This window comes from Harpegnathos saltator, unplaced genomic scaffold (assembly GCF_003227715.2).
Source record: "Harpegnathos saltator strain DR-91 unplaced genomic scaffold, Hsal_v8.6 scaffold139, whole genome shotgun sequence".
NCBI classification, from domain to species: domain Eukaryota; kingdom Metazoa; phylum Arthropoda; class Insecta; order Hymenoptera; family Formicidae; genus Harpegnathos; species Harpegnathos saltator.
In genome coordinates, this window is record NW_020229916.1 from 152,552 (window position 1) to 177,671 (window position 25,120).

At 37.7% G+C, this 25,120-nt stretch overlaps 2 protein-coding genes across 5 annotated transcripts; one reads left to right on the forward strand and one right to left on the reverse strand.

Moving 5' to 3' along the window:
* Positions 1-49: 49 nt before the first annotated feature.
* Top3beta (DNA topoisomerase 3-beta) lies at positions 50-6,875 on the reverse strand. 3 transcript variants are annotated; one of them, XM_011144590.3, is made up of 14 exons: positions 4,153-4,243; positions 3,951-4,093; positions 3,677-3,871; positions 3,392-3,559; positions 3,167-3,295; positions 2,944-3,062; positions 2,652-2,852; positions 2,371-2,575; positions 2,074-2,256; positions 1,785-1,994; positions 1,412-1,629; positions 905-1,129; positions 554-815; positions 50-480 (listed from the first exon to the last, which is right to left on the reverse strand). In XM_011144590.3, exons 1-14 carry the CDS (start codon positions 4,241-4,243, stop codon positions 274-276), a joined length of 2,556 nt encoding a protein of 851 aa, XP_011142892.1. In that variant the 3' UTR covers positions 50-273. The 3 variants fall into 3 exon arrangements, with proteins under 3 accessions (XP_011142892.1, XP_025163868.1, XP_019697927.1); XM_025308083.1 differs by lacking the exon at positions 4,153-4,243 and adding an exon at positions 6,857-6,875 and having other exon boundaries at positions 51-480; XM_019842368.2 differs by having other exon boundaries at positions 51-480; positions 3,677-3,867; positions 4,153-4,386.
* Positions 6,203-23,231, forward strand: rk (G-protein coupled receptor rickets). 2 transcript variants are annotated; one of them, XM_025308082.1, is made up of 13 exons: positions 6,203-7,090; positions 14,775-14,846; positions 14,929-15,000; positions 15,071-15,139; positions 15,831-15,974; positions 16,257-16,397; positions 17,737-17,802; positions 17,919-18,062; positions 18,146-18,217; positions 19,178-19,470; positions 19,831-19,935; positions 20,045-20,239; positions 20,930-23,231. In XM_025308082.1, the coding sequence occupies exons 1-13, from the start codon at positions 6,870-6,872 to the stop codon at positions 22,336-22,338; spliced, it is 3,003 nt and encodes a 1,000-aa protein (XP_025163867.1). In that variant the 5' UTR covers positions 6,203-6,869; the 3' UTR covers positions 22,339-23,231. The 2 variants fall into 2 exon arrangements, with proteins under 2 accessions (XP_025163867.1, XP_011142894.2); XM_011144592.3 differs by having other exon boundaries at positions 6,870-7,090; positions 19,756-19,935.
* Positions 23,232-25,120: the final 1,889 nt, after the last annotated feature.

Genomic DNA, 25,120 nt, shown 5'->3' on the forward strand with positions numbered 1-25,120 from the left:
ATACAATATGTAATTATTGTAAATATAAAAAATTAATTTATTATAAGGACACGTAACAATACACGTAAGAACTTATTTTGCGTCACGTCTCATCCACGTTTGGAAGATATACTGTGCCAGAAATTAAGATTTTCATCAGAAAACGAAGACGAAGATTTTAATGTTCGACGTTTATCACCACTGTTTAGTATCTAAGACGCGGTGTGTTTTGTAAAATGTAGTTATCTAAGTATAAGATACACACGATGTATCCACACGGGCCACCTGTATTTATTATACAAAGTACGCCGCTAATTGTGCCATTTTGTCTTTGGGTGGTTTCGGTTTGCCTCGATTGCGGCTCTTAGTATGGCCCCGGCCACGTGTAACTACCGGTTTTGAAGCTACCGCGCGATGCTTCTCCACCAACGGGGCAAAAGCCGAAGTACAAAACACACAGCCAGACATTTCGGTCGCCTCGTTAGGGAGTTTACTTTTATCCTGAAATCAGACACGTCAGTACAAAGGCCGTGACTACTCGAAGACGAAGAATTCGTGACGATTCTCTTATTACCTGTTTATACTCAACAGTTACTAATTGCGCGCCACAGTCACACACGTCCGTGTCGACGGTTACTTTGTGTGCATTCTCAAATAAGTGGATAATAACATCGCAACGATTACATCCTAATTTCCATTTGGGCGCGGCTGAAGGATCGAGCACAAGAATACCCAGGTCGCACTCCAAACAACTGGATAATCCAGTCGAATTCATACCGTGTGGGCAAGTCGGATGCGTGCACGAATTACAACCGCTCATTCCTTTCTTCATATCTCTGAAATTCATAAAGAGGAGATTCGGCTCTCTTCTACACACTATTGTGATTCAATACTATGTAATTTAATTTCCCTAATTGTGGTGTACCTGAACGGTGGATTGTTGTAACAATATGGGCAAAATGTGTAACTTTTTCCTCGCGCTCCTGTCGACCATGAAAGCAACTCGAAATCATCCAGTGGGCATTTCAATTCCTTATATATTCGTATATTTCCATTTTGCGGTAGATTGTAAGTTTCATTACAATGCGCACAGTGCATTCTGGATGGCTTGGTTTGTATGTATTTCATATATCGACGACATTTACCGCATCTGCAATATATATTGTATATATGTGTGTGTTCGATTTGGCTTCCGAGTAACATCGTATTTCTTGTCGAATTAATTTTGACTTGCACAAGAACAGAAAACGATTTGGCAAGAAACTAAATTCCAACACGAAAGCCAAAATAAACAGAACTTTGTCTGTACACAGAACACTGTCCCTGACAAATTTTGAATTTTAGTCCTTCAAGTTATTATTCTTTTATGTGTTATTTTCTGGTTATATTCACTTTTTCGAGGCAAAATGTTGTCAGATAGTACAACTCGTACCTAGAATGTGCTTTACCGGACGCCGACAGCGGAGAGAACGAAACTTCGAATAATTGATCCATAGCTTCGATACTTTGCACAAAATAGTGGAACTTTTGTTTGAAAATCTCCACGGTGTGCTGCAAGACAGCGTGAAAATCAGCACGACCCAGCGCTATTAGGTTCAGTTGCTCTTCTACTGCAGACCTCATAGTGGGTAAAACCAATTCAGGATCTATCTGGGGAGAGAAAAATATATTTTATAAAAAAATTATATCATAAAATTTATAAATCAATATAGATCTTGTAAAATTTATAAACAAAAATATATAAGAATATATTTTTTATAAAACATATTTGTCAGTATTCTCATTGAAATCGAAATTAAAAGTACCTTCTGATACCCATGGACCAGGACGATGCCGAGGGAAGTGGGTACCAATCTTCTACCTACTGTAACGTTAACATAATTTCTGATGCAGATATTATTTATATGCACAGGAATTGAAGCGTCTGTGCCGATACCGTGTTTCTCCATGAGAGATATCAATTCCGCCTCTGTTAAGTAATCCGGCGGTTGCGTGTAACATTCAAGTAACTTCGCCTGTGTGAGCAATGAAATAAAATGACAAAAGGTTGACGTTAACGTTGCGCACAACACGAAGGTAATGATCATTGTTTACCTCTTGTATGTTCACTTTCTCTTCGGCTGTAAATTTCGGCAGAGTATCGCTGCTGCCAAGTGCTTGCCATGTAAGAATACTCGTGTATCCGGCATCTAGCAAGCTGTGACCGGTGGCTGTAAATATTTCCATTCCTATCTCGAATTTTACCGTAGTACTCAAGTATTTACAATCCCGCGCTAACTATAACATTCGAGACACGTCCGAAAAGGAGAGAGAGAGACAGAGAAAGAAAACGTAACGCAAGTGAAGACTACGATCTTTCATTGTAACAGATTTGCAGAATATTGGACATACCGTAGCGATGAAATGGCGTGTTATATAATCGTATAATCTCCACGAGTCGCCATCGAGTTCGTTTCTGGTCGCGTGTTTCATAGGTGTTATAGGAGGATGGTCACCTGCGTCGTGACCTTTCTTTGGCCTATTGATACCAGCCGCTAGTATTTTACGAACATCCTCACCCCATTCGGGATTATTCTGTTGTTGCTTCAGTGTGGAACTGAAATGATACAAAGTATCTTCGGTAAAATAAGTCTATGCATCAGTTATATATAATCGATTTGCGATTATCTTACAGCAGATCGAAATTTTCAGGATACGATGTTGTTTCGGTTCGAGGATAACTTATATATCCTTGAGTATAAAGTCTCTCTGCAATTTGCATGGCATGTTGCGGGCCCATTCCCAGTCCAGAACTCGCGACTCGCATCAGTTCCACGGTATTTAAAGCTATAGGTCGCGATTTTGATTTTTCTGTACTCTGTATGCTCACTACGCTATACACCATTTGATTTTAAATAATTTCCATATCTTTAATTTCATATAAACTATTAACAGTTCAAAAATGTGCACAAGGTTACCACTTACGTTGCGCGTTCGTATTCTTTAACATGACTTAAGAACATGTTTGCAACTTCCTTGTCGAAAGAACGTACACGGCTCCAATTTAATATAATGTCTTGTCCATCAGCACATTTGATGGTTACCTAAATATAATTAAAAAAATATTTACATATTATTTTACATTTCTATTACATATTTATTTCTTTTTTACATATAGACAACTGGAGGAAGAAATAATTGTACACACCTGTAACACCCAATATGGATCTGGTTTGAAAGTCTGGATCTCATCGTGTCTCTGTACACAGAATCCTAATGTTGGAGTTTGGCATGGACCATAAGAAATCAGAGATACATCTAGATCTCCATATTTACCCTAAAAGCACAATTTATATTGCGTGAATGTATATCAGGATATTTACATTACAATATTTTGTAGTCCAATATAACTGTGAGAATAATTATAACCTACTTGGAAAAATTTAGTTTGATAACGTGTAAATGCACAGCCTATTCGTAAATCTAACTCTTGACGTGCATCAACACTTTTTGCTTCATTTTCATTGGGTTTTATTAAATTTTCTAAAGCAGATTTTATATCCTTTTCTGTAATGGCAGAAAATCGTGCTCTCCAAATATCCTATTAAAGATTGTGTAATAATTAAATACATAAATAATATATATGAGTTACATCAGAATGAATGTATCTAACATATTTACAAATTCTAACAGTTGTTAATAATATAACAACACTTACATTTGGATGTAACTTTCTATGCATTCCTTGCTGTACAGCATTTATAACTTCAAAGCAAATATTTTCACCTTCTTTATCGCAATCTAACCATAATATTAAATAATCACAATGTGATCCTTCCTTGGCCAAAATATATGGTATTTTTAACTTGGGTAGAGCTTCCTTTTTCTCTGTTGGACATGAGAATAATTCTGCCTAACATAAAAAGAAAAGTCTAAATACTCTCAAACACATGACAAAAATGAGAAAGAAAATATCATATATTTAATCATACTGGATCCACTTTGTCCCAATTGTTGTATTTTCCAATGAAATCCAATGTCATGACATGTCCACATACAGATGTCATTTTAAAAGTTACTGTCTCATATTTAAATTGGTCTACCCACTCGTGGACGGGACAGGTTCCATTTAATCCTAAAAAAATATGTAATTTAGGAGCATAAGGAGAAGGAAAATTTGACAGTTTAACATACCCTTTCTAGTCACACATCGCCCATTGCTCAAAATATTGGCAAGTGATGCTGCTAAAGAGGGTTTTTCTGCTACCATCAAAGCGGTCTTCATTTTTGCGCAAAATTTTTCTCATATGTATCGTTTGAATGAAAAACTTTCTCATTAACGTTATTGATGATTATAACCAAACCAGCGAAGCGAACCAAAGTGAAGTCACTTGCCAAACTTGGCGTCGTTGATCCAAATCGCCAACGAATAAAAGCATAGAGATATGCGAGATTAACAAAACGTCTGTTATCCAATAGCAAATTCTGTTATCTAGAGACAAAAATATCTCTATATGGTTCTCTAGAATTTCCCTATCGGACGTTCGGTATGTCGCACGCAATAGAAATGCTTCATAATTACCGATTTGGATCGCAAACGTCGCGCATTTGCATCACTTCCTGTAACTAGACATTTCCTGGTCGGACGTACGTCACGTTAATTAACTAGACGTCACGTCTAGTTAATTGTACATCATTGGATCTGTTTCCCTCCATTTTACAATGACGACATCCGCTTATATTTATTGAATTTTTGTTTCAACTCAATTAAGTGCACAATTAGCCCATTTGTTTACATATATGCGACATAATTCGGTAAGAAATAATTAATTCAGTATTAATTCATCAAGAGGCACGGGAAAGACAGGAAACTCGAAAGCAATTAGTCTTCTTTCATGCATCGTTTTTTCCCTTATTTTCGAAATAATGAGATGCGCCATTTTTAATAGCTTGCTTTCCCGACGCCTAGATGTGATCGCATTGCGAAAGGTTTGACTTATTTATCGTTATTTATTGTTTCATGTATCGATCTCGGTATAAATAATATTGGGAAGATACATCACGTGTGTATCTATTGCTGCTTTTGCACGATATTCACGGTTTGTATAAATTTAAAAAAGATCTTTACGAAACGTATATCAAGATTTAATTATTTAATTTAGGTTAAATTAGAATCTATAAAATCGTTATGATGTTGAAAAAGATCGATTAAATCTAATTACGACGATAAACGATAAAATGAGGTAGACACCTAGGCGAAACAGAAAATCATGATGACATCAAATGATAAGGAAAACTCATTTTTACATCATAATTAGTAAATTTTCTCGTCATTTTAATGTCATGTTGATGTCATCATATAATTTTCTGTTCTGCCTGGGCACGTCAATGCGTGTTTGCTCACACCACTAGTTCAACACGCGTAGCAAACAACAATAAGTGTCAACATGATTTAATATAATTACTTAATATGATCCCGTCATATTTGATACAATTTAATTTTAACTGAATACTCTCCATCGTTTGCACGCATCACAGAGCTCAAGAGATTCAGTAGACTAATCGCGTTAAGACTGTATCACACTAGCGACTCGCGACTGCGTCTGCGACTGCGATTGCAATTGCGATTCTTCCTCAACCAATCAGAAAGCCGCCCAAAGGACAGTCGTGAGTCGCAGCCGCGAGTCGCTGCTTTCTGATTGGTCGAGGAAGAATCGTAATCGTAATCGCAGCCGCAATCGCGAGTCGCCAGTGTGATACGGTCTTTATATGAGTGCTAAATAATCAGTATAAACAAGCCATCGATACATCGATCTGCGCATTCGAAACGTTAAATCGCGCACGAACAATCGACAATCGTTTCGGTTTCGTCTCCACTTTGAATATACGCGTCGCGGGCCAGTGGTATCGAACATTTTGTCAAAATATCCAACTGACACATGCAAACGCCAAGTGACTCTTCGCGTATTTTCAAGCTCGTCGAAGGCGGAAGCTGCATCGAAACGTCGGCAGATCTCAAAGGGAACGTCCGAGATCACGGAGCGGAGATGCTCAGGAGGTTGCAGCACGGCATAATGCGTCAGCCGACGAAGCGCGAAAAGGATTATCGACCGGCGGCGCGAGAAAGAGAGAGAGAGAGAGAGGGGGGGGGGAGAGAGAGAGAGAGAGCGAGAGCGAGAGCGAGAGCGAGAGAGAGCGAGAGCGAGCACAGAGAAGAGGTATATAGGCACATACAAATAATTACATTTTCGACATGAGCATATTGCCGCACGATAGGGAGTCCGGTCTCAAGTGCTGAAATCGTCTTGTTTGCCGAACAGGTAGCGAGTTCCGGGCGCGAGGAAGCTGGCGCTTCGCGCGCGGCGGACAGGATTCCGAGCGGCCGCGCAACGAGAAAGTGGTCGTCGAGCGGTCCAGGGTGGGTGCGCGCGAGAGAGTCCACAGGGGTAGGGATATGAAAGACGAAAGTAAGCATAGGCACCGTGGCCGCGTAGCATCGCGGATCAGTCGGTGAATGTACCGCGCTGCACTCGGAGGATATCCCTGCAGGAGCAGGAGAAGAGACCGCCAGCTCTCTTCGTCCGTAGCTCTCTTCGGCGCATCACGCTCGCATCTCGTCCACTCATCATCATCTCCGTTCACCCCTTGAATGGCGACGGCAGCCGCGGCGGCGGCGGCGGTGGCGGCGGCGGCGGCGGCGGCAGCGGCCGCGGCTCCTTATGGGGATGCTCGCGTTGGTGGTCGCACGCGTGCACGCGTCGTGTCCGCCCGTGCACGCACGGGCGCCGCCGCGGCGTGAAGAATGATGACAGTGAAGTGACTTCGTCCTGGGCGCGGCGAACCCGGGGCCCGGCGGGGGGAAAAAAAGGAGAGCTGCGAAAGTGAATAATATACGTACATGAGCGGCCGGTATGTGCACGCGGTCTCGTGTCCACGGGAGAGCAGCGATCATCTTGGCGATCATCTTTCTCTGGCGGGTCCGCTGCTGCCGGGCCGCCGCTCCGGACGCGTGCTACGTCGTCGCCGACGGGCGAGAGCTGCTGTGCCGCGGCGCGAGCCTGTTCTCCGTGCAGCCGATTTACGACGTCGACGTGCTGCGGACCGTCGCTGTGCCCGGCAACATCACGAAAATGTGAGTAAAGCTGTTGTGAGGATGTCGCCGTTCTCACGTCAACGGCTCGCGCGTCGTTGCACGTGATCGGCGCGTTGTCGAATCGCGAAAGTGGGCCGCGGGCCCAGCGCGCGGTCTCTTCTCTCATGAGAAACTTTGTCTATCTGATTGCTCGTGTTTCGCAAAGCTGAAGCGGCGGTGGCTGTCACGCGCGCGCGCGCGCGCGCGCTGCGAATTTTCGCGCTCCGCCGGAACAACCGTCTTCCGTCATCGCGCCACGTTACTTTGAGCGCGTCTCGGAGATATCCCGCAGAGACGTCGGAACTAGCGGATCATCTTTCAGACGTCTCTGTGACGTTTCCTGGACACCTGGACACTTGCGCTGCACGGGTGGAAGTATCGCGATTTTACGACGTTAACCGGCCGCGCGAGTCGAGTTTATAAGAGAATCCAATGAGGTAAACTTGGCAATGAACACTTGTCGTCGCGCGTCCTACATACGGCTCTAGCCTCGTGGGCCTTGCGGGCCCCGCGGCTCTATCGCGGACCCCCGCCGTGCCTATGATGAAAAAAGTCAATATCCGCTTCTGCACTGAATTATCCACGAGGACTTGCACAGTGTGTTGTTTCGCAATGAGCGAACACGCACCTAAGCGAAAGTCCGCGAGTGTGTGCGTGTGTGCATATGTGTGTCTGTGTGTGTGTGTGTGTGTGTATGCATGTGTATATAACTAACTTTCCTCGGACGCGCGTCCTTCTCACGTCGGCTAAATCTCTCTCGCGATTGATCATTTTCCTCCGTTGTCGTCGGAGCGCGCGCGACGACGTCCTGCGAGCTAAAAGTGATCCGCGGCGGGAAGAAACTTTCTCAATTGAGCGATAAATAAAATCAAAGCGACGTACGTACGTACGTACACCATAACGCGACCTACATACCAAACTAAACGACAGCCGATATACACTGTAGAGCGTGATTTAGGATCGAGGGAGAGAACGAGCGGGATTTATGTAGCCATTCGATCCGTTTGCCGCGGTTGCTCGGTTGGTCGCGCGGTTTGCGCTCGTTTTATTTTACAACCACTGTTAAAGAAAGCCACTGTTAAAAAAAGACAAGGGAGAGAAACGCGAGAGGAGAGAGACTCGCTCTTCGCTGCTCTTCGCTCTTTTATTCTCGCTGAAACTTCGCCGCGCGGCGCGATATCGTGAATCGATCTCTAATACGCGTCTCTTCTCCTTGAGAGGCAGCCACCTCTTGGGCTCTTGTCATTGTGATATTTCGAGTCACGGGCCGCCTTTGGCCCGTTTTTCAAAAGCGAGGAAAGACACGAACGAACGCATATTACACGGGCAATCTCAATCTCAGCTCAATTTCTCGTCTCTCCGTGTATCCCGCGATGTGGCCGGTTTAAAGCGACGTGACTTATTCTTTTCCTGAGATTTAATTAATCCTTGTCACGAACATCGAGAGGAGCGCCGGTCGTTAAAGAGTAGCGCGACGTGAAATCACCGCGAGAGATCCGTTGAATTCGGAGCGGCTGTTGATTGCAGAGCGAATGAAACGGTCGAGGAAGAAAGAGGGAGAGAAAAAGACGGAGAAAGAAAGAAAAGTCATTTGGGAACGAGAAAACGGAATTTCTTCAGAAGCGTGTTTTCGCAATTCGCCTACGTTGTCTCGCGTTATATCGATGATAATTTATTAATAGATTCTTTTGTACGGCGATATTGCGTGTGATGCCGTAACATCTTTTCTGCCGAAAAGAGTAACGTTCCTTCATCAATATTGCACGGAAAGTACGTCACTGTGTACGTGCGTGCGTGCGCCTCCGTCCTTAACAACACATGTAATTTCTGAGAATATTTGGAAGATATTGTAAAAAAAAAGTAGATTGCATATAATCCCCACATATTTGAGATATACACTATATTATATGCGATAAATATATCGTAAATCGTTCGTAAATTCAAACTTCCTCTTACATTTGAGAAACATTTAGTATATCTATACATAGTGCAACTGAAGAATATATATAGATATATATAGATTTATAACTACTTCTCAGATATTATATATTATTTATTATATACTAAGAGACATTTTCAATACGTACTGCGAAAACGGAAAAATTGAACGTAGTATATTTTTTGTACAATACAATGTATATCTCAAATATGTACGCAATCTATCCTCCAAATATTTTCAGAATCTACTGTGCTATTAAGGGTGTTTACATAGAGAAAAGTACACATTCAAGTTGAATGTTACTGATTTCAAATATTTTATAAGTTCATATCGAATCATAAATTCATCACAAGCATGAAATTTAGTCGAAGTATATTTTGACTTCTAGTAGGTTTAATATATCTCATTAAAAATATTTAATTAAAATAAAAATATTAAATTAAAACTAAATTACATTTATTTAAACTGAATTAAAATTAAAATTTAATTAAACTAAATTAAAATTTAATTAAATAAATTCGTCTTTCGCATGTAATTCCTTTTCCGCATGTAATGTAAGTTTTATAATATTCTTGAAAGGAGAATATAAATTCTCCTTTCGGATACGTGTTAACAAGCTTTCCTAAATTTGCGATGAGTATATTTTAACTATTACCTAACTATTTTAACTATTATATTTTAACTATTATTCAACTATTCAACTATTATTAAAAAAATATTCTTTGTTGAAAATAACCGTTACTTGATAGAAGGGAGCTAAAAGCAGTAATGACTTTTCTTAGCAACAGAATTGATATTTTGTTCTGTGTATTCGTGAATACGTTCTTCATTCCTCTCACGTCGACGGTGTTGCTACGTGTGACGTCTATTGTGAAAGTAATTCCCCATTCGTGAACTTGATTCACCGGCACGGAACGATCGAGCAACTGAAATTTGTCCGCCTACTCTATTCTCGATGACGACACGCTGCACAAACGCAACGTCTGTCGCGTTCGTATCGCGTCACGTACGCGTGAGTTTCGTAGGAAATACCGCGCGAACGGCACAATTCGGAAGATATTTTTAAAATTGAACGTTTTGCACTCTTGCGAAATTCTATTCGCGCGTCGCATCTAATTCTGATGTCGCTTTAGAGACATTGGCGGGCGATACGTATTGTAGAAATGCAGCATGATGAATACCGCATCGCAGGTACAAAGACTGGTGATTTCGGCCTGTCCTTGAGTATGAAGCATTGAAAGTTTTCAGAGACCCGCCTATAACGACGTCATGTCCCGAAAGCGTAATTAGAATCCACTGTTCGTATGCGTCGAGAAAGTCCTGTTGGAAAAAGCAAGTACGAAAGTATATCGTAAGACATCGCCGAAAGACATACCGTGTGCTTTTGCTATTTTAAGAGGAGTGAACGAGAAGGAGGAAAAATACTGTGCATGTTCACCAATGAGCGTGTCGTGTGAGAGGATCGCGCCTGATGATCCTGAGTCAGCGAATTATGTTAATTGTTGAGCGGGATCGACATTTCCAAATCCATGCGCAAGGATATCGTCGATTAGTTGACGCATATTCTCGATAGAAAGTTTTGATATTGCTTCTATTTTTAAGGTTCTTAACAGCGTAGCTTTTCATACGTTTTTTTTTTTATAATTTGTTCGTGTGTACCGCAAATAGGAGTAGCTATTTTTATACAAATAAATATCCAAAGATAACATATTTGATTGAAGCTCTTCTTGTTTGTTTCCTGCCGGTTTAAGCCGTTTAATACGTTTAAACGTATTAAATTATAAGTTAATGTGTTTAAACGCATTAAGACATGATTTAAAAGATACGTAAGAAACTTCAATCAAGATACTTAAATTCGCACTTAAATTCAATGTGTTAATTATTCGATATTCAATTCTACTAATTGAAACGTCGGTCAAATTTCGTCAAAATAAAGCATAATTTTCACATACACATTATAGAATAATATCCTACGTATGTGCAAAAAAAATGAGTGGACATGTAATATCCCAAACAAAAATGTATTGATATTTAAATGTATATTGAATATATTGATATTTAAAAAATGGAAAAAGATTTTTAAAAGGTTGTAATATCAAAATCCGCAGGTATCTTCATACAATTTTATCGAAATGTTGGAATTGGATTGTTTTGTTGTATAGTTAGGTGCGTTAATATCTACTCATTTGAATAGAGAAGAGAAAGTATATTAATTTACATCTGTATACTATTTTCGGAATAATAGTCTCTTCTTGTAACTTGGAGAAAATTATATTTAAGAATATTATCTCGATATTCGCATTTCAATACTATGACTTTTCGAAAAATTATTTCCGAATTTTGAAATTTTAATTTTTCGGAATTATGCATGTTTACCAAAAATATTGCTATATCAATAGAATTGGTCAATAAAGCCATAATTGGAGTAAATTTTCCCGATTTAATAGCAATATTATTGAAACCAATTATTGAAACTATATATGACGTATCAGTTTCATAATATTGCTATTGAATCAATGAGACTTGCTCTAATTATGACCTTATTGACCAATTCCAATGATACAACAACATATATATATATATTAAATTTTTTTCTAATTTGAACATCGTCGGCAAAGATATCATGGATAATACTGTGAATAATTCTACAGGATAAAAGAAAACCTCTTTATATAATTGACAAGTCTCATATTTATATCTTCTTAGAATTAAATGATTTTCTTTTAATTTTAACAAATTTAATAAATTCGTTCTAGGGGAGATAAAACTTTCGCGTACGTTTGTGTCCGACTGATAAATCATTGAGTACACTCTTCTCGTCTTGCTTTTCTCAACTTTTCTCTTCTTGCTTGTCTCAACTTTTATAATTAAGTAATGCGGGAAATAGTTCAAGTATCGAAAATTCGTACACCCAGTTAGGTCAGATGCTACGTTCCAAGTACCCTAGATTTCGGTTATCCGGACATACCCGTGTCCGGACATACATGAGGAGCTTTCGTGCTTGCTATCCGATTATTTCTCGACCCAACTCGAGACTGAGATCCTCACACATCCGTGGATTTTTGTGCTGCAAACGTTCGTCATATCGTTTCATTATTGCGTAAAAAGACGATGTATAAATACAGAGAGAAAATTATAGTTCTTCTTTTATATAAATTTCTTTGACCTTTACCATGTTTTATTACCTTATTATTGCGTAGAAAGGCGACGTATATACAAGAAGAAAATTAGTTTCCTCTCATCCTTCAAAATTTTACCATGTTTTATTATGTTATTATCCTGTAAAAAACGACGTATACTCAAAGAGAATATTATAATTTTTTTTCATATAAATTTCTTTAACTTTTACTATGTTTCATTATTTTGTTATCCCATAAAAAGACGTCACATACAGAAAAAATAATTTCTTCTCATGTAAATTTTTTTAAATTTTATCATGTTTTCTAGTAAAGTAGAAATAAATTGTCAGTAGAATTTATCCTGTCAAAGGATATTTTTTTAGCATAGCAGACTAGTTCTTGGAATATAAGTTCTTAGCATATAAAACAAGAGGAGAATAAATTGAGAGAGAATGTCGATATGTTCTTTGGTTAGAAAATACTATATTATCTTTTATTTTTTCCTTTTTTAATCGTTACATAGATCGTTAAACGTTCTGGTTCGAAGGGAAGTTGCGCTTCTTCTACACCTGGTCTCATTCTTAATGGTATTAAAAATCCGATTCCAACGATGGATGGATTAATTTTTTTCTCAACGCTAATCCGCATCTGCTGATGCGAATTTAATTTCACTATGTGCTTTTTGTCAGCTATTTCGAAAATCACTATGAGAGAAATGGTTACCTCGCTCCTGCATCCCGATAATTGCGCGCACACGTTTCTGTTTACCGTCGCTTTTATTGGTTAATTAATCAGTGAGCCGATTGCGACTAAATACACATTTCACACGTTATGTTGTAGCAGACTCCTCGTCCTCTATTATTATATAGAGGGAGGATTACCGCCCTGCTTGTTCGTCCTGTTTGCTAAGCGTATTAAAGTAAACATCGATCCATCCTAAGCAAAGGAGGTCGAAGAACTCATAAAAATGGGCCACAATCCATGCAGCTCTCCTTCTCGGTCCATTCCTCTCTCGGTTTGCGCTCGTGCGGTGACATGGACGTAAAAGTGTTGATTCGCTAGTTTTCTAGTCTCCTACATTGTCCTACTTCTTTTTATCTTCCGCGTTGTCCCGCAGGATCGCAATTTTTTATATAATGCATGACGTTGAATTATGTTGTAAAAACTGTGACAGTTTTTACACAACAGTTTACGCTTTATACGAATAAACTAAATTTAATTTCAACATAATATTATTGAAAATAAGTTGATATTTTAATCCAGCACTTCGTAGCAATTTTTTTAAATAGAACGATGAGCCAAAAATGTTATATTTTCATTTACCGAGGAAGTCGTTTGGAGGAAGCTTTTGTGCAAATTCGATTTACTTTAATTACTAATTAGTTTCCTCTGAGTGGCAAGATAAAATTGCTAAAATTTCTGCTTGAGTCTGCCAGAGTTTGATTTTCACTTGCACTCGCACGAACAGAACTCGCCACAAGTGGAGTGCGATCTGTTGCAGTCATCTCTCGTAAAAGAATTATTTTTAGAAGGTATCGCTCGATGATCCTTTGCCCGTCTCGACATCATTTTCCCTGCTTTCGCCCTCCACAAATCCGTGGAACGTGTCTTTCTTCACTCCGGAGCGAAGTTCTCTGTGATGCTGGCTTAGATCTTTAAGAAACTATCGAAACAATGATACATAGATATTAATCGTTGAAACGTGACTACAATTATACGACACTTGCACATTTATCCGGAGAAAAATCACATATACACACAAAAAACAATTTCGTTGGTATAACTGAATTTTTCATTGTCTGAGAAGAATAGGGATCAAATAGCAAACTCGGTTATACAAAGAGAAAAATATCATTCTAATCAGTATAAAGAAAAGCGATTATTCAGTTTACTTTCCTCCTTTTAAATAATTACGTTATTTTTAGCAAAGAATATTTTTTTCATAATAGTTTTAAGATATACTTAAAAATTTAAAGAAGCTCATTATCATGTATTTAAAAAAAGGATTCACTCTGTTTTCAAGAATATATATTGTAAAACTTATACTATATATAAGAAAAAAGAGAGAAAGAGAAATCAAACCGAACTTTTGCTTTAATTTAATTTTCTTGTTTTAATTTAATATTTTTGACTGAAGTACTGAATCCCCTGTTATATAGAAATCAAAATGAACTTATAAACTTATGATAGATTTGCGGATATATGAATTTGTGAAATACTTAAAGCAAGTAACATTTACTTGAATGCAATATATATTATTGTTTGTTGTACGAACATGAAGATTTCTTATAGAAAATATTTCCTCAATCAATTGTTTTCAGTTGTCTCAACCGGGTTTTGATACAGCTGAATGTTTAGATGAATTTTTCCGGTTGCAATAACAGAAATATCATTTTTCCCCACTCAGTTCTCGTCTCGTCCCTATCTAGTTACGCAACTAACATCTCTTTTCCGTGTACGTGTTTTCGGCTATAGCTAAATTATTTGTCATAATTTGATGAACGCGTTGTTGTTTGATATCGTTTGTTTATCGATACGTATTTTGTTCGCGTTATTTATGTATCGCGTTTGCATAATTTTTATTTGCCAGATTTCTTTTTTTTTATAAAGTTCATAATTGTTTCAGCGATCTGACCAACAATAATATAACGGACATTCCAATACGTGCTTTCCATCGATTTTCCAATCTCGAAATTTTGTAAGTATACACATGTGCTGTGATTTTTTGACGTCGATCGAAAATATCGAAATACAAATCAGAACTATATCGTTACTTTTAGATTTCTTCGACGTAATCATCTACAAACCATTCATGATGATGCGTTCGTAAACTTAGCGACTCTTCGTATATTGTAAGTATCTGAAAATAAGTCGCGTCACCTATTCGTAATGTGATATCTCCCGTTCGTTTTGCCCCTGCAGGGAACTCGATGAAAATTATTTAACAAATATACCGACTGCCGCTGTAAATCTACCTGGTCTCGAGGAATTGTAAGTGACTACTTTTCTTGCACGGAAACTTCGCTTAGCAGTAGGATATTTAAATTAAATTTTACAGTTAACTGTCTGTGTTGATCTTGAGAAAAATATATCTGAAAAATAGAAAAATTTATTATAGAAAATATATTAATAATAATAGAAATATATAATAATATATAATAAGAATAATATATAATAATAATAATAGAAATATATAATAGAAATATAATAATAAATATAAAAATATATTAATAGAAAATTTATTCGAAGAGGGGGGCTTAATACATATTATATATTATACTAATATATGTATTTTCACACACTGAGAAGAAATCTTGTTTTAATGAGAAAATATATATTTTCTTAAATATATATTTTCACCATAGCATCTCATGAAAAAGCAATTGTTTATTCTATATAAATAAAAGAATTTAAAGAATTTGAGTACGCAATTTTCAGTTATCCTGCAGAAATACAATGATTTAGTAAATTATAGTTTACTGTTGTTAGAGACATTATAGGAGTAACGAGAATTATGTCGAGCTTATAACAGAAAGTTTCACCGTAAATTTTCATCAATTTTTGTACTCTGCTACTAATTTATCTTCGTTGGGACATTTTTCCAACTGTGCGCATTCTTTTTCGCGTCCCAACGCTACCTGAATGTGTGATGTCTTCATGGAATCTCCGTGTATCTCCGCAGGTCTATATCGAACAATAGAATAGAACAACTCACGGAAAATGCGTTGCGTAACGCTCATAATCTGGTGTCTCTCGATTTACGTGGAAATCCTATTAAAGAGATACACGATAGAACCTTCCGAAATCTTAGGAAACTTCGTAAGTTGTAAGTAATTGACTTTCAGCCACGTTGTATTTTTCGTTAACACTTTGTTGACCGGCCACGAGTAAACTCGTGTTTTCATGCCTGAACGTTGTTGACCAGTCAGGTGTTAACTCGTGGTTACACTTGCATCCGCTTATATAAATTTTAAGGGAACAGATGGTAAAATTGCCCGTCTACAAAGTGTTAATATTTACGAAAAGAATGTAACTTTGATGGTTCACTGGATAAATACAATTGTAACGTGCGTTATACGATAACATCATGTTATTTCATTAATTATAGGATACTATCGAACGTGAAAGAACTGCAACTTTTTCCTAATCTAAATAGAGCAACGTCTTTGGAAGTATTAAGATTAGATCGCTCTCAGTTGAAGGAAGTTCCTTCTAATCTTTGCCGACAATGTCCGAAACTCAAAAGTCTGTAAGTGCGAAACTCGTTAAATCGCAATCAATTGAAATCGTTTGAACGACAACTCTGATGGAAATATATATAGTTTACACAATAATGAGAATACATGGTTACTATACAATCACTCAGTTATTGTCTAATATTCATGTATTTTCATTATTTGTAAAAATATTGCGTAAGAACTGGATAAGAACTTGATAGAGTTTTATTCAATGGTTGAAGCAGTTCACTGTATAATATGTGGTCTGATTCTCTCTAAGATATGATATCAGTAATATTAATTTAGTTTTATAATATGCAAGTATTATAATGTCTATTATAAACAAAATTTAAAATATATTTATTTACATATTATACATTATACATTGTACGTTTATTTATGTAGTTAAAAAGAGCATGAAATGTCGCGCAAACGGAAAATAATGAGGAAACATATAAAAAAATAGAACAAGGAAAAGGAAATTGAAGAAAATAAAGCATGTGATAATATTATTGACATATCAGTAGCTGATAACAGATCAGAAATTGATGCTTTGGACTTTAAAATGTTGAATATGAATGTTTTAAAATATTAAATGTTATTATTTAAAATATTAAATATTAAATATTAAATGTTAATGTATTATATTTCTTAACAGAAAATCAATTTCTTTTTTAATTGTATGAAGATATAAAATAAAATTTTTAATATTAAGATTTAAGAAGATTTTAAATGCTTTTTCATGTAGCCACAATATAAAAATATTAATAGGCAAATAATCAATTGAATAGGTTTTTATCCATTTATTGTTGTTTTTGTTTAGTAAATGCGTTTAGATTTGACGCATCTTTCATGCACAATAACTACAAGAAAAATATTACATCTTGATTAGAAAAAGTAAAAATATTTTACTCCATTCAGTTACTAAATATAACCCAGTAAACATACATGTCTAAAAGATGTCTAAAAGATTTCTTTAAGATATCTTTTGGACTTGTATGTCTAAAAGACGTCTTAAAGAAATCTTTTAGACATCTTTTAGACATGTATGTTTACTGGGAAATTAATATAACTGTCCAATAATTGCTGAAAAACTATATTAAATTTCTATCAGGGGATCATAATTAAGATGAAAGTATCAATGCCGAGACATGTATCTAATTTTTATTTATTTTAGCCTTTAAATTATAATATTAAAATTTTCAACATAGTACACACATACACACATACACATTCTATATCGAAAGTTTAAGTACTCGTATTTAAAGACCTAAATAACAACAATGTTCAGAGTTGGATACGTATCCTGGTTTTGATACTTTTGTTTTATTTCTCGCGTGAATCTCTTGTACATTTTGTTTTTACTTTTAGCGATGTCAAGTCCAATTATTTAACCGAGATACCAAATTTACGAAACTGCCATGAACTACGCGTTTTGTAAGTATGTAATATAATATGCGAATACACATATGTAATAATATATGCGAAAAAGAGCGAAAGAGAGAGTTGAGCGTCTTGAGGACATCGTGAATAATTCAAACATCGCTTTTTAGGGATTTAGCTAGCAATATGATTTCTACGTTACCAGACGATGCTTTTAAAGGTCTAAGTATGTTGCATGATCTCCTCCTGTCCAACAATAAGTTGCAAAGCATTTCCAGTGATGCATTTACCGGTCTATCTAGACTTCAAGTTTTGTAAGTCTCGGTATACATTTTTTGATATTATTTTTTCTATTATACCAGCATACATGCGTACATTCGAGTTAATCATATTCTAGAGACCTGGAGAACAATGACATCGAATATATACACCCTGATGCATTTAGGGGAACAAAACAATTGGAAGACTTGTAAGTGTCCACACGTTCGCAACTTGGCACGTTCGCTACTAGTATAACGCACCGACCTCCCATGAGAGATTGACGTCATTATTTGTGACAGCGATAATCTTTCATTATATGTGCATCAAACAAATGAAATCTTTTTTACACTATTACATGGGAAGGATATACAAGATGATTTATGGGAACGTGTTAAAATAAAGCGATAAGGCACAAATAAGACTATAAATTATATTTGAAGCTTCTTCAAAGTTTCGAATTTCTGAGGCTTTGAGACGCTATATTTGAACAATGAAATTTCAAGATGCAAATATTCAAATATACAAATGTCTGCAAATTGTATCATCTAGTTTTATCGTTTTATGGCAAGTTTAAGGTTGAATAAATCTTTTATTTTGGCCAATGAAAAATTCAATATAAATTTTTTAAATATATCCCATAACATTTTAGACAACATAAATATGAATGTATCTTAAAAATATCTGAAAGATATTTTACTTGTTTTAAACATTTCTTAGATATCTCTAAAATGTATTTTAGACATTTCTATTATTTGGAACTTTTAAAATTAGATTATGTAGCCTTCTAATTTAATATATTTTATTCTGTTTAATTATTAACTTCTCTTTTAATTGTAGTCAAATAAGTGTAATCATTTGTACATTATGTTTTCAAAAGAAAATTTTATTCTCCCGTTTATTTAACCACAACCACAATAATAATAAATATTCAAGATTTCAAGAATTCGGAAACACTACCTTCTTACACTTTCCAAAATTAGTTTTATTAATAGCTTCAACATTTCAAATCTTGGAATAAGAATCGAAGCTTCGAAATTCGGACTTCAAACATCAAGTAATACTGAGACTTTAAATATATATCAAATAATGTTATTTCTAGCGAACGTGTTATATTAAATTTCATAAAATCGGCCGGGTTTAATTAAGACGTAGATGTTTGTATTCCTAGAAATCTGGGAAACAATATTTTCCCCACACTGCCGATAAGAGGTCTTGCAGGGTTGCTACACCTTAAGACGTTCAATAATCCTGCGCTGCGAGAATTTCCATCTCCCGAAAGATTTCCACGAGTGCAAACGATGTTGCTGTCATACGCTTATCACTGCTGTTCGTTCCTGTCGCTCGAAGTGGAGGAACCTGTCACGAAGTCAGCGGTAAAGGAATCGATTTTATTCCCCACTGACAATGAATTTGACGCGAGCTTGTGGAATTCGTCTTTGAGCGATATCTGGCCACAGATGGGTAAGTAATTTTTACTATCCTCGCACTATTTATATGTGTACGCATCTTGCATTTTGCATCTCTCGACACCTCCACGCCGCACAACATGCTTTATTTAACACTTAACTGCTGCAAAGTTTCGTCGTGCGAAATATTGGATAATATTATGTCGCGCGATATTATCCGATATAAAAGACAAAAGCAAACTCTCTCACTACTTCGTCCATATGTCACCTTCTCTCGCATTTATCGTTATCATGTTTCATCATTGATCTTTGCGGCACTGAAGTGATAAAAATTTTTTAGATAACTTGACCGACAAATTCGGATCGCAAATAAATGAACTTTGGGCTAACTTTGGTTCGGATTTTACGTATCCAGGAAACATGCCTGCCTACTTAGAGGATTATTTCGAGGAGCTAGAAAGTCGAACGACACCGACCATTCGGACGATATCCTCCCATATCCAATGCCTGCCGCAACCTGGTACGTCGTGATGCATTCTTGTTAACCCGGCCAAAATGCCGACGGAGATTCGAGATTGTTCAGCCACATTCCATCCTGACTCGGATACATATATGTAAAAAATTTGCAGGTCCTTTCCTACCGTGCCAAGACTTATTTGATTGGTGGACTTTGCGGTGCGGTGTATGGATAGTCTTCCTCCTTGCCATGCTTGGGAACGGCACAGTAGTGTTTGTCTTGATATTTTCAAGAAGCAAAATGGATGTGCCGCGATTTCTAGTTTGCAACCTAGCCGCTGCCGACTTCTTCATGGGCGTTTATCTAGGTAATAAATTTGCATCTTCTCTCTCTCTCTCTCTCTCTCTCTCTCTTTATATTGATTTAACCAGGGTTAATAAATAACGAGTTACTCATAACGTCGTTGCTACCATAAATTATTTTGTTCGGTAACGACTTCATGTGCAATGACGTTATTGTTTTTTTTATGTCTGTAACAATGATACCATTATGTTTTTTAAATAATGGTAACAAGTATAATCGTTACTTTGCGTACATAGAGTAAATATATTTATAAAACATGTGACAGCAAAGCATACAATAAAGGTTTTCAAAACTGATGAAGCTTTTCAAACTTGATGAAAAAAATAACATTAAAGTAAAATATATGTATAATTATATATAATCATATATGATTATATGTAAATTATATACAATTATATATAATCTGCACACACATAAATTTTGTTCCTATATGGTCATGTAATCATATGAAATTGTACATATCCATATATTGACAGAAACACTGTTAAATAAAAAAAAGAAAAAATAATTTCGTTCGATTAAATATCCACATCACGGGCTGTTGTAAGCATAAAGTTATTTTAATTCGCACAACAGCATTTTTCGCGTGTAGACTTGTATAATTATGTGTGATTATATCTGGTAATATAAAAACGAAATTCATCATATTTGAATATTTTTTTATCGGAAAGTGACATATGTACCATCGTTTTAGGCGTTTTAGCGGTCGTAGATGCGTCAACACTGGGAGAATTTCGAATGTACGCGATACCGTGGCAGATGTCGGCTGGATGTCAACTGGCTGGCTTCTTGGGTGTCCTCAGCTCTGAGTTGAGCGTCTACACACTCGCCGTCATCACCTTGGAGAGGAACTATGCGATAACGCACGCGATGCATCTGAACAAGCGGCTGTCGTTAAAGCATGCGGGCTACATCATGACGATAGGTTGGTGCTTCGCGTTGTCGATGGCGAGCCTGCCGTTGCTGGGAGTTTCGGATTACAGGAAATTTGCCATTTGCCTGCCGTTTGAGACGAACGGCAGCGCGGCACTCGCGTATGTGGTGTTCCTTATGCTCATCAACGGAGTAGCCTTCCTGATATTAATGGGCTGCTACTTGAAGATGTACTGCGCGATAAGAGGCTCGCAGGCGTGGAACTCGAATGACTCTCGCATAGCGAAGAGAATGGCTTTGCTCGTCTTCACCGATTTCCTCTGTTGGTCGCCAATAGCCTTCTTCTCCCTCACGGCGACTTTCGGAATGCAGCTGGTGTCCCTCGAACAGGCGAAGGTGTTTGCGGTATTCGTGTTGCCGCTCAATTCGTGTTGCAACCCATTCTTATACGCAATCCTCACGAAACAGTTTAAGAAGGACTGCGTGCTGATATGCAAGGCGATCGAAGAGTCACGCGTGACTCGCGGTATCGGCAGATGCCGACACAGCTCGAACTTCAGCAACCGTCAGACACCGGCCAACACGAACAGCCTGGTCGACAGGTCGTCGCGGGAGAACCAAGGTCTTCAGGCGCCGTGCGCCTGCAACTCGAGGCTGCTGGAGAGCAGTCGCTGCCCGTCTTATCGTTGGTGGAGTGCCGGGATCTTCTGGCCGTGCGCGCGCGACTCTCGGCCGCGCCACACGCGTAATGATCAATACGCGTACCAGATCGCCCAGATCCAGGAAAAGCAACACAAGCGGGCGTCATCGGTGTCGTCCAGCGAGAACTTTTCCTCGTCCAGGTCGGATTCGTGGCGGCAGACGCACCACTGCGGTATCCCGCTCAGGTTACTCGATCCGAAACGGAGAGCTGCCTCTTGGCTCATCACCAGGAAACCGTCGCAGGACTCGAACCTGAGCTCCTCGCGCAATGACTCCTCCGGTTCCGGAGCGACCACTGCCAGCACCAGTACCTGGCGCATCTCGAGATCCAGTGCCTCTCTAGAGATTAGCGCGCGCAACACGCCGAGGCCGGTCAGGCCGAAGCCGCGATTGACTCGCCAGCTCGCCATACAAGAGCCGGAATCCCCAGGATCGCCGGGAAGACTGGCCGTCAGATTGCTCGCCACGATACCTTCCGCGGCTGAGACCAGCGATCAGCAGGACGACGAGAATATACCGAGCAATTGAATATGTCCTTTTCTAATATCTCTCTATCTATTTTTATGTGTATTATATATATGTATAGCATACGTGTGTACATTGGCTTTCCAAGCGGTTTAAATAGCTTTCTTTGGTGCAGTTGCGAATGCAGTCGATGGTTCGATGAAAGAACTCATTTCTGAAAAATGATTTATCGATTGAAAATTAAGTTCCTAGAAATTAAGTCCTCTCATTTGACATCTGCCACATTCCAAATTGCACCGAAGAAACAGTTTTTAAGGCACTTGGAAACCTAGTGCATACTCATTTGCGAAACGTCCTGAATACATTTTTTCCGATGAGGTCAGGAATATATTTAATGGTCACGATTGTGAAATATTATTCATGAATCTGAACGGTAATCAACGGTTATCACAAGAGCTGAAGTGACAATATATGAAACATCTGACGTTACAACTATTGCAGAGAATTCAGGAAAAACTCTTCTCTAATAAATAGGAATATATTTATTATATTCTTATCTATTAAAGAAGAGTGTGTAATAAAGAGCTGATATTTACATTGTATCCATTACTTCGGCTCATGTTACAATCGATTACCACGCCTGCAATCGATTACCAGTAATCTGTAATCAATGGATTACAATTGTGACCATTTAATGAGCTTTTAACTGCATCGGAAAAATAAGCTAAGATTTCAATATTCCTTTAGATCTGATACTATCCGATTATTTGGATAATAGATAAATGCGATGCTTCAAACTTAGGAAACAGTCGGAGTATATCGCAGTCGAAACCGGATTTAGGTTCGTATCGGTATCGAACAAACATGCTCGCAGTAATCTAAATCCCTCTCGAAAATTTGACAATCAATAAATCAATACTTTCAACCGCAATTTGACAACGGAGCTTAATTTGGCATATAATTATATTTAATTATGTTACGTTAGTTATTAGAATAATAATGATTTCAGATAATTTTGTTATTAAATTGATTATGTTTTTATTATTTATTAATTACTTTTATTATAATATATTTTTATTCTTTTTTTACGTAATTTAGATCTAAATTCGGTTTTGAATTCGGATCTTTTATTATAATCTAAATTCTTGAATCTGAATAATGTGCGGTTTTGAATTTTCAAATCAAGACCAACTTCGGATATTTGAATACTTGGAAGTCCAAACAGTTGGAAGTTCAAACCGTTTCGCAAACGAGTGTAAAATACGCAGATTAACGTTGAAGTGTTGACATATAATTAATCTTTTAGGGTTTATAATGCATTTCTCATGGAAAGCTCTAAACTAATATATTTTCACGTGTAAAAACTTCAATGCCAGTCTGCGTATACAATTACACGCGCCCGCGCGCATTTACCGAGTATATTCTCGTCGCAAAGTCCTTCGAACATTCAGTATTAACTATCTCTTCGCTGGTATTACCTGTTTGTAGTTTATAGTTATATGTACGTATATATTTATATTTATGGCGTTTTATACACTCGTAGAATTGTCGCTTGAGCGGATTAGGGAGCGATAATCTGGTAGAGATTTTACGTACGACTCGCGGATGCCTTCTCGTTTCTCGCCCCGCTCAACGTTGTCGCTCGTCAGTGACCGCGTGTTCTATTGGATTTTAACGACACGTTCTTTTTTCTAACGGATATAACGCCAACGAAAATTAAATGTGGTCTAAGCGTCTTCATGGTCGATGAGTTCGTCTACGCGCGATCGTTCTGCCACTGTGACGCGAATTCGTCGTAACGACCGGTCGAAGTCGACGCCGAAAAGGGTATCCACCTCTATTAATTGTATAGACGTTCAAAGTAGTCCGTCCGTCCGTCCGTATATATGTATATGTTGTATATTTATATTTTTACGTTATATAAGACTGAGTATGAGTTTTTCAACTCTATACCATCTACATCGAGATCGCAGGTCAAAGACCTCTAGCTACTAGTCCCGGTAGCCAGTAGTCGTTTGATAGTGTTACACATCGAGCGCTGTGTACTTAATGATATTATAATTTATATAGCAAATAAAACACCGAAACACGCAAACTGTCTCGCAGCGATTTCACGGACTAAGCGTAAGATTACGAGCCAAACGCATAGTTTATACTTTTAAATACTCTCTTTTTCTCTCTGTCTCTCTCTCTCTCTCTCTTTCTCTCCCCCCCTCTCTCTCTCTCCCTCTCTCTCCTTTTTCGCTCTCTCCTCTATCTTTCTTTCCCTCTCTCTTCACGCGATGTTCAAATAATCTTCATATTAATGGAGGTATATGTGCCTATTATGTGGCAGGTTTATATTTCTACTGTACGGACGGAGAATCGCGCGTTTGCCGCTATCAGACGTATCAGAAGATCGTGTCAGTGACAGTTTGATTTACATTTCGCAAGCGTATAAGTTAGTCGTTCGCGTAAGCAAAATCAATTAGCAACGCCGAAAGGATTAGTCACATCGATATACATTGTAAATTTTATCGAGTGGTTTGTTAAAAGTAGTTGATAATAGCATGTGATGTTGAAGAAAATCAAATAAAACCTTCGTGACAAATATGTTTGATTGGTTGATGATCAGCCTTTTGTTAGTCGGCGAACGGTCATCGGGCCTATTCTGACATTTTTAATGACAATGTCGTTATTGTTATGTTGTCGTGGCGCAGATTTTTTGTCAAATATTATACTCGCCAAACGATAACGTTGAGATAACGACATTGTCATTGAAAATTATAGAATAAGCGTATGGCTTTTTAATCTATGAGACAATCGAGATTCCCGACAACATATAAATTGTGATCGATAATTTCTT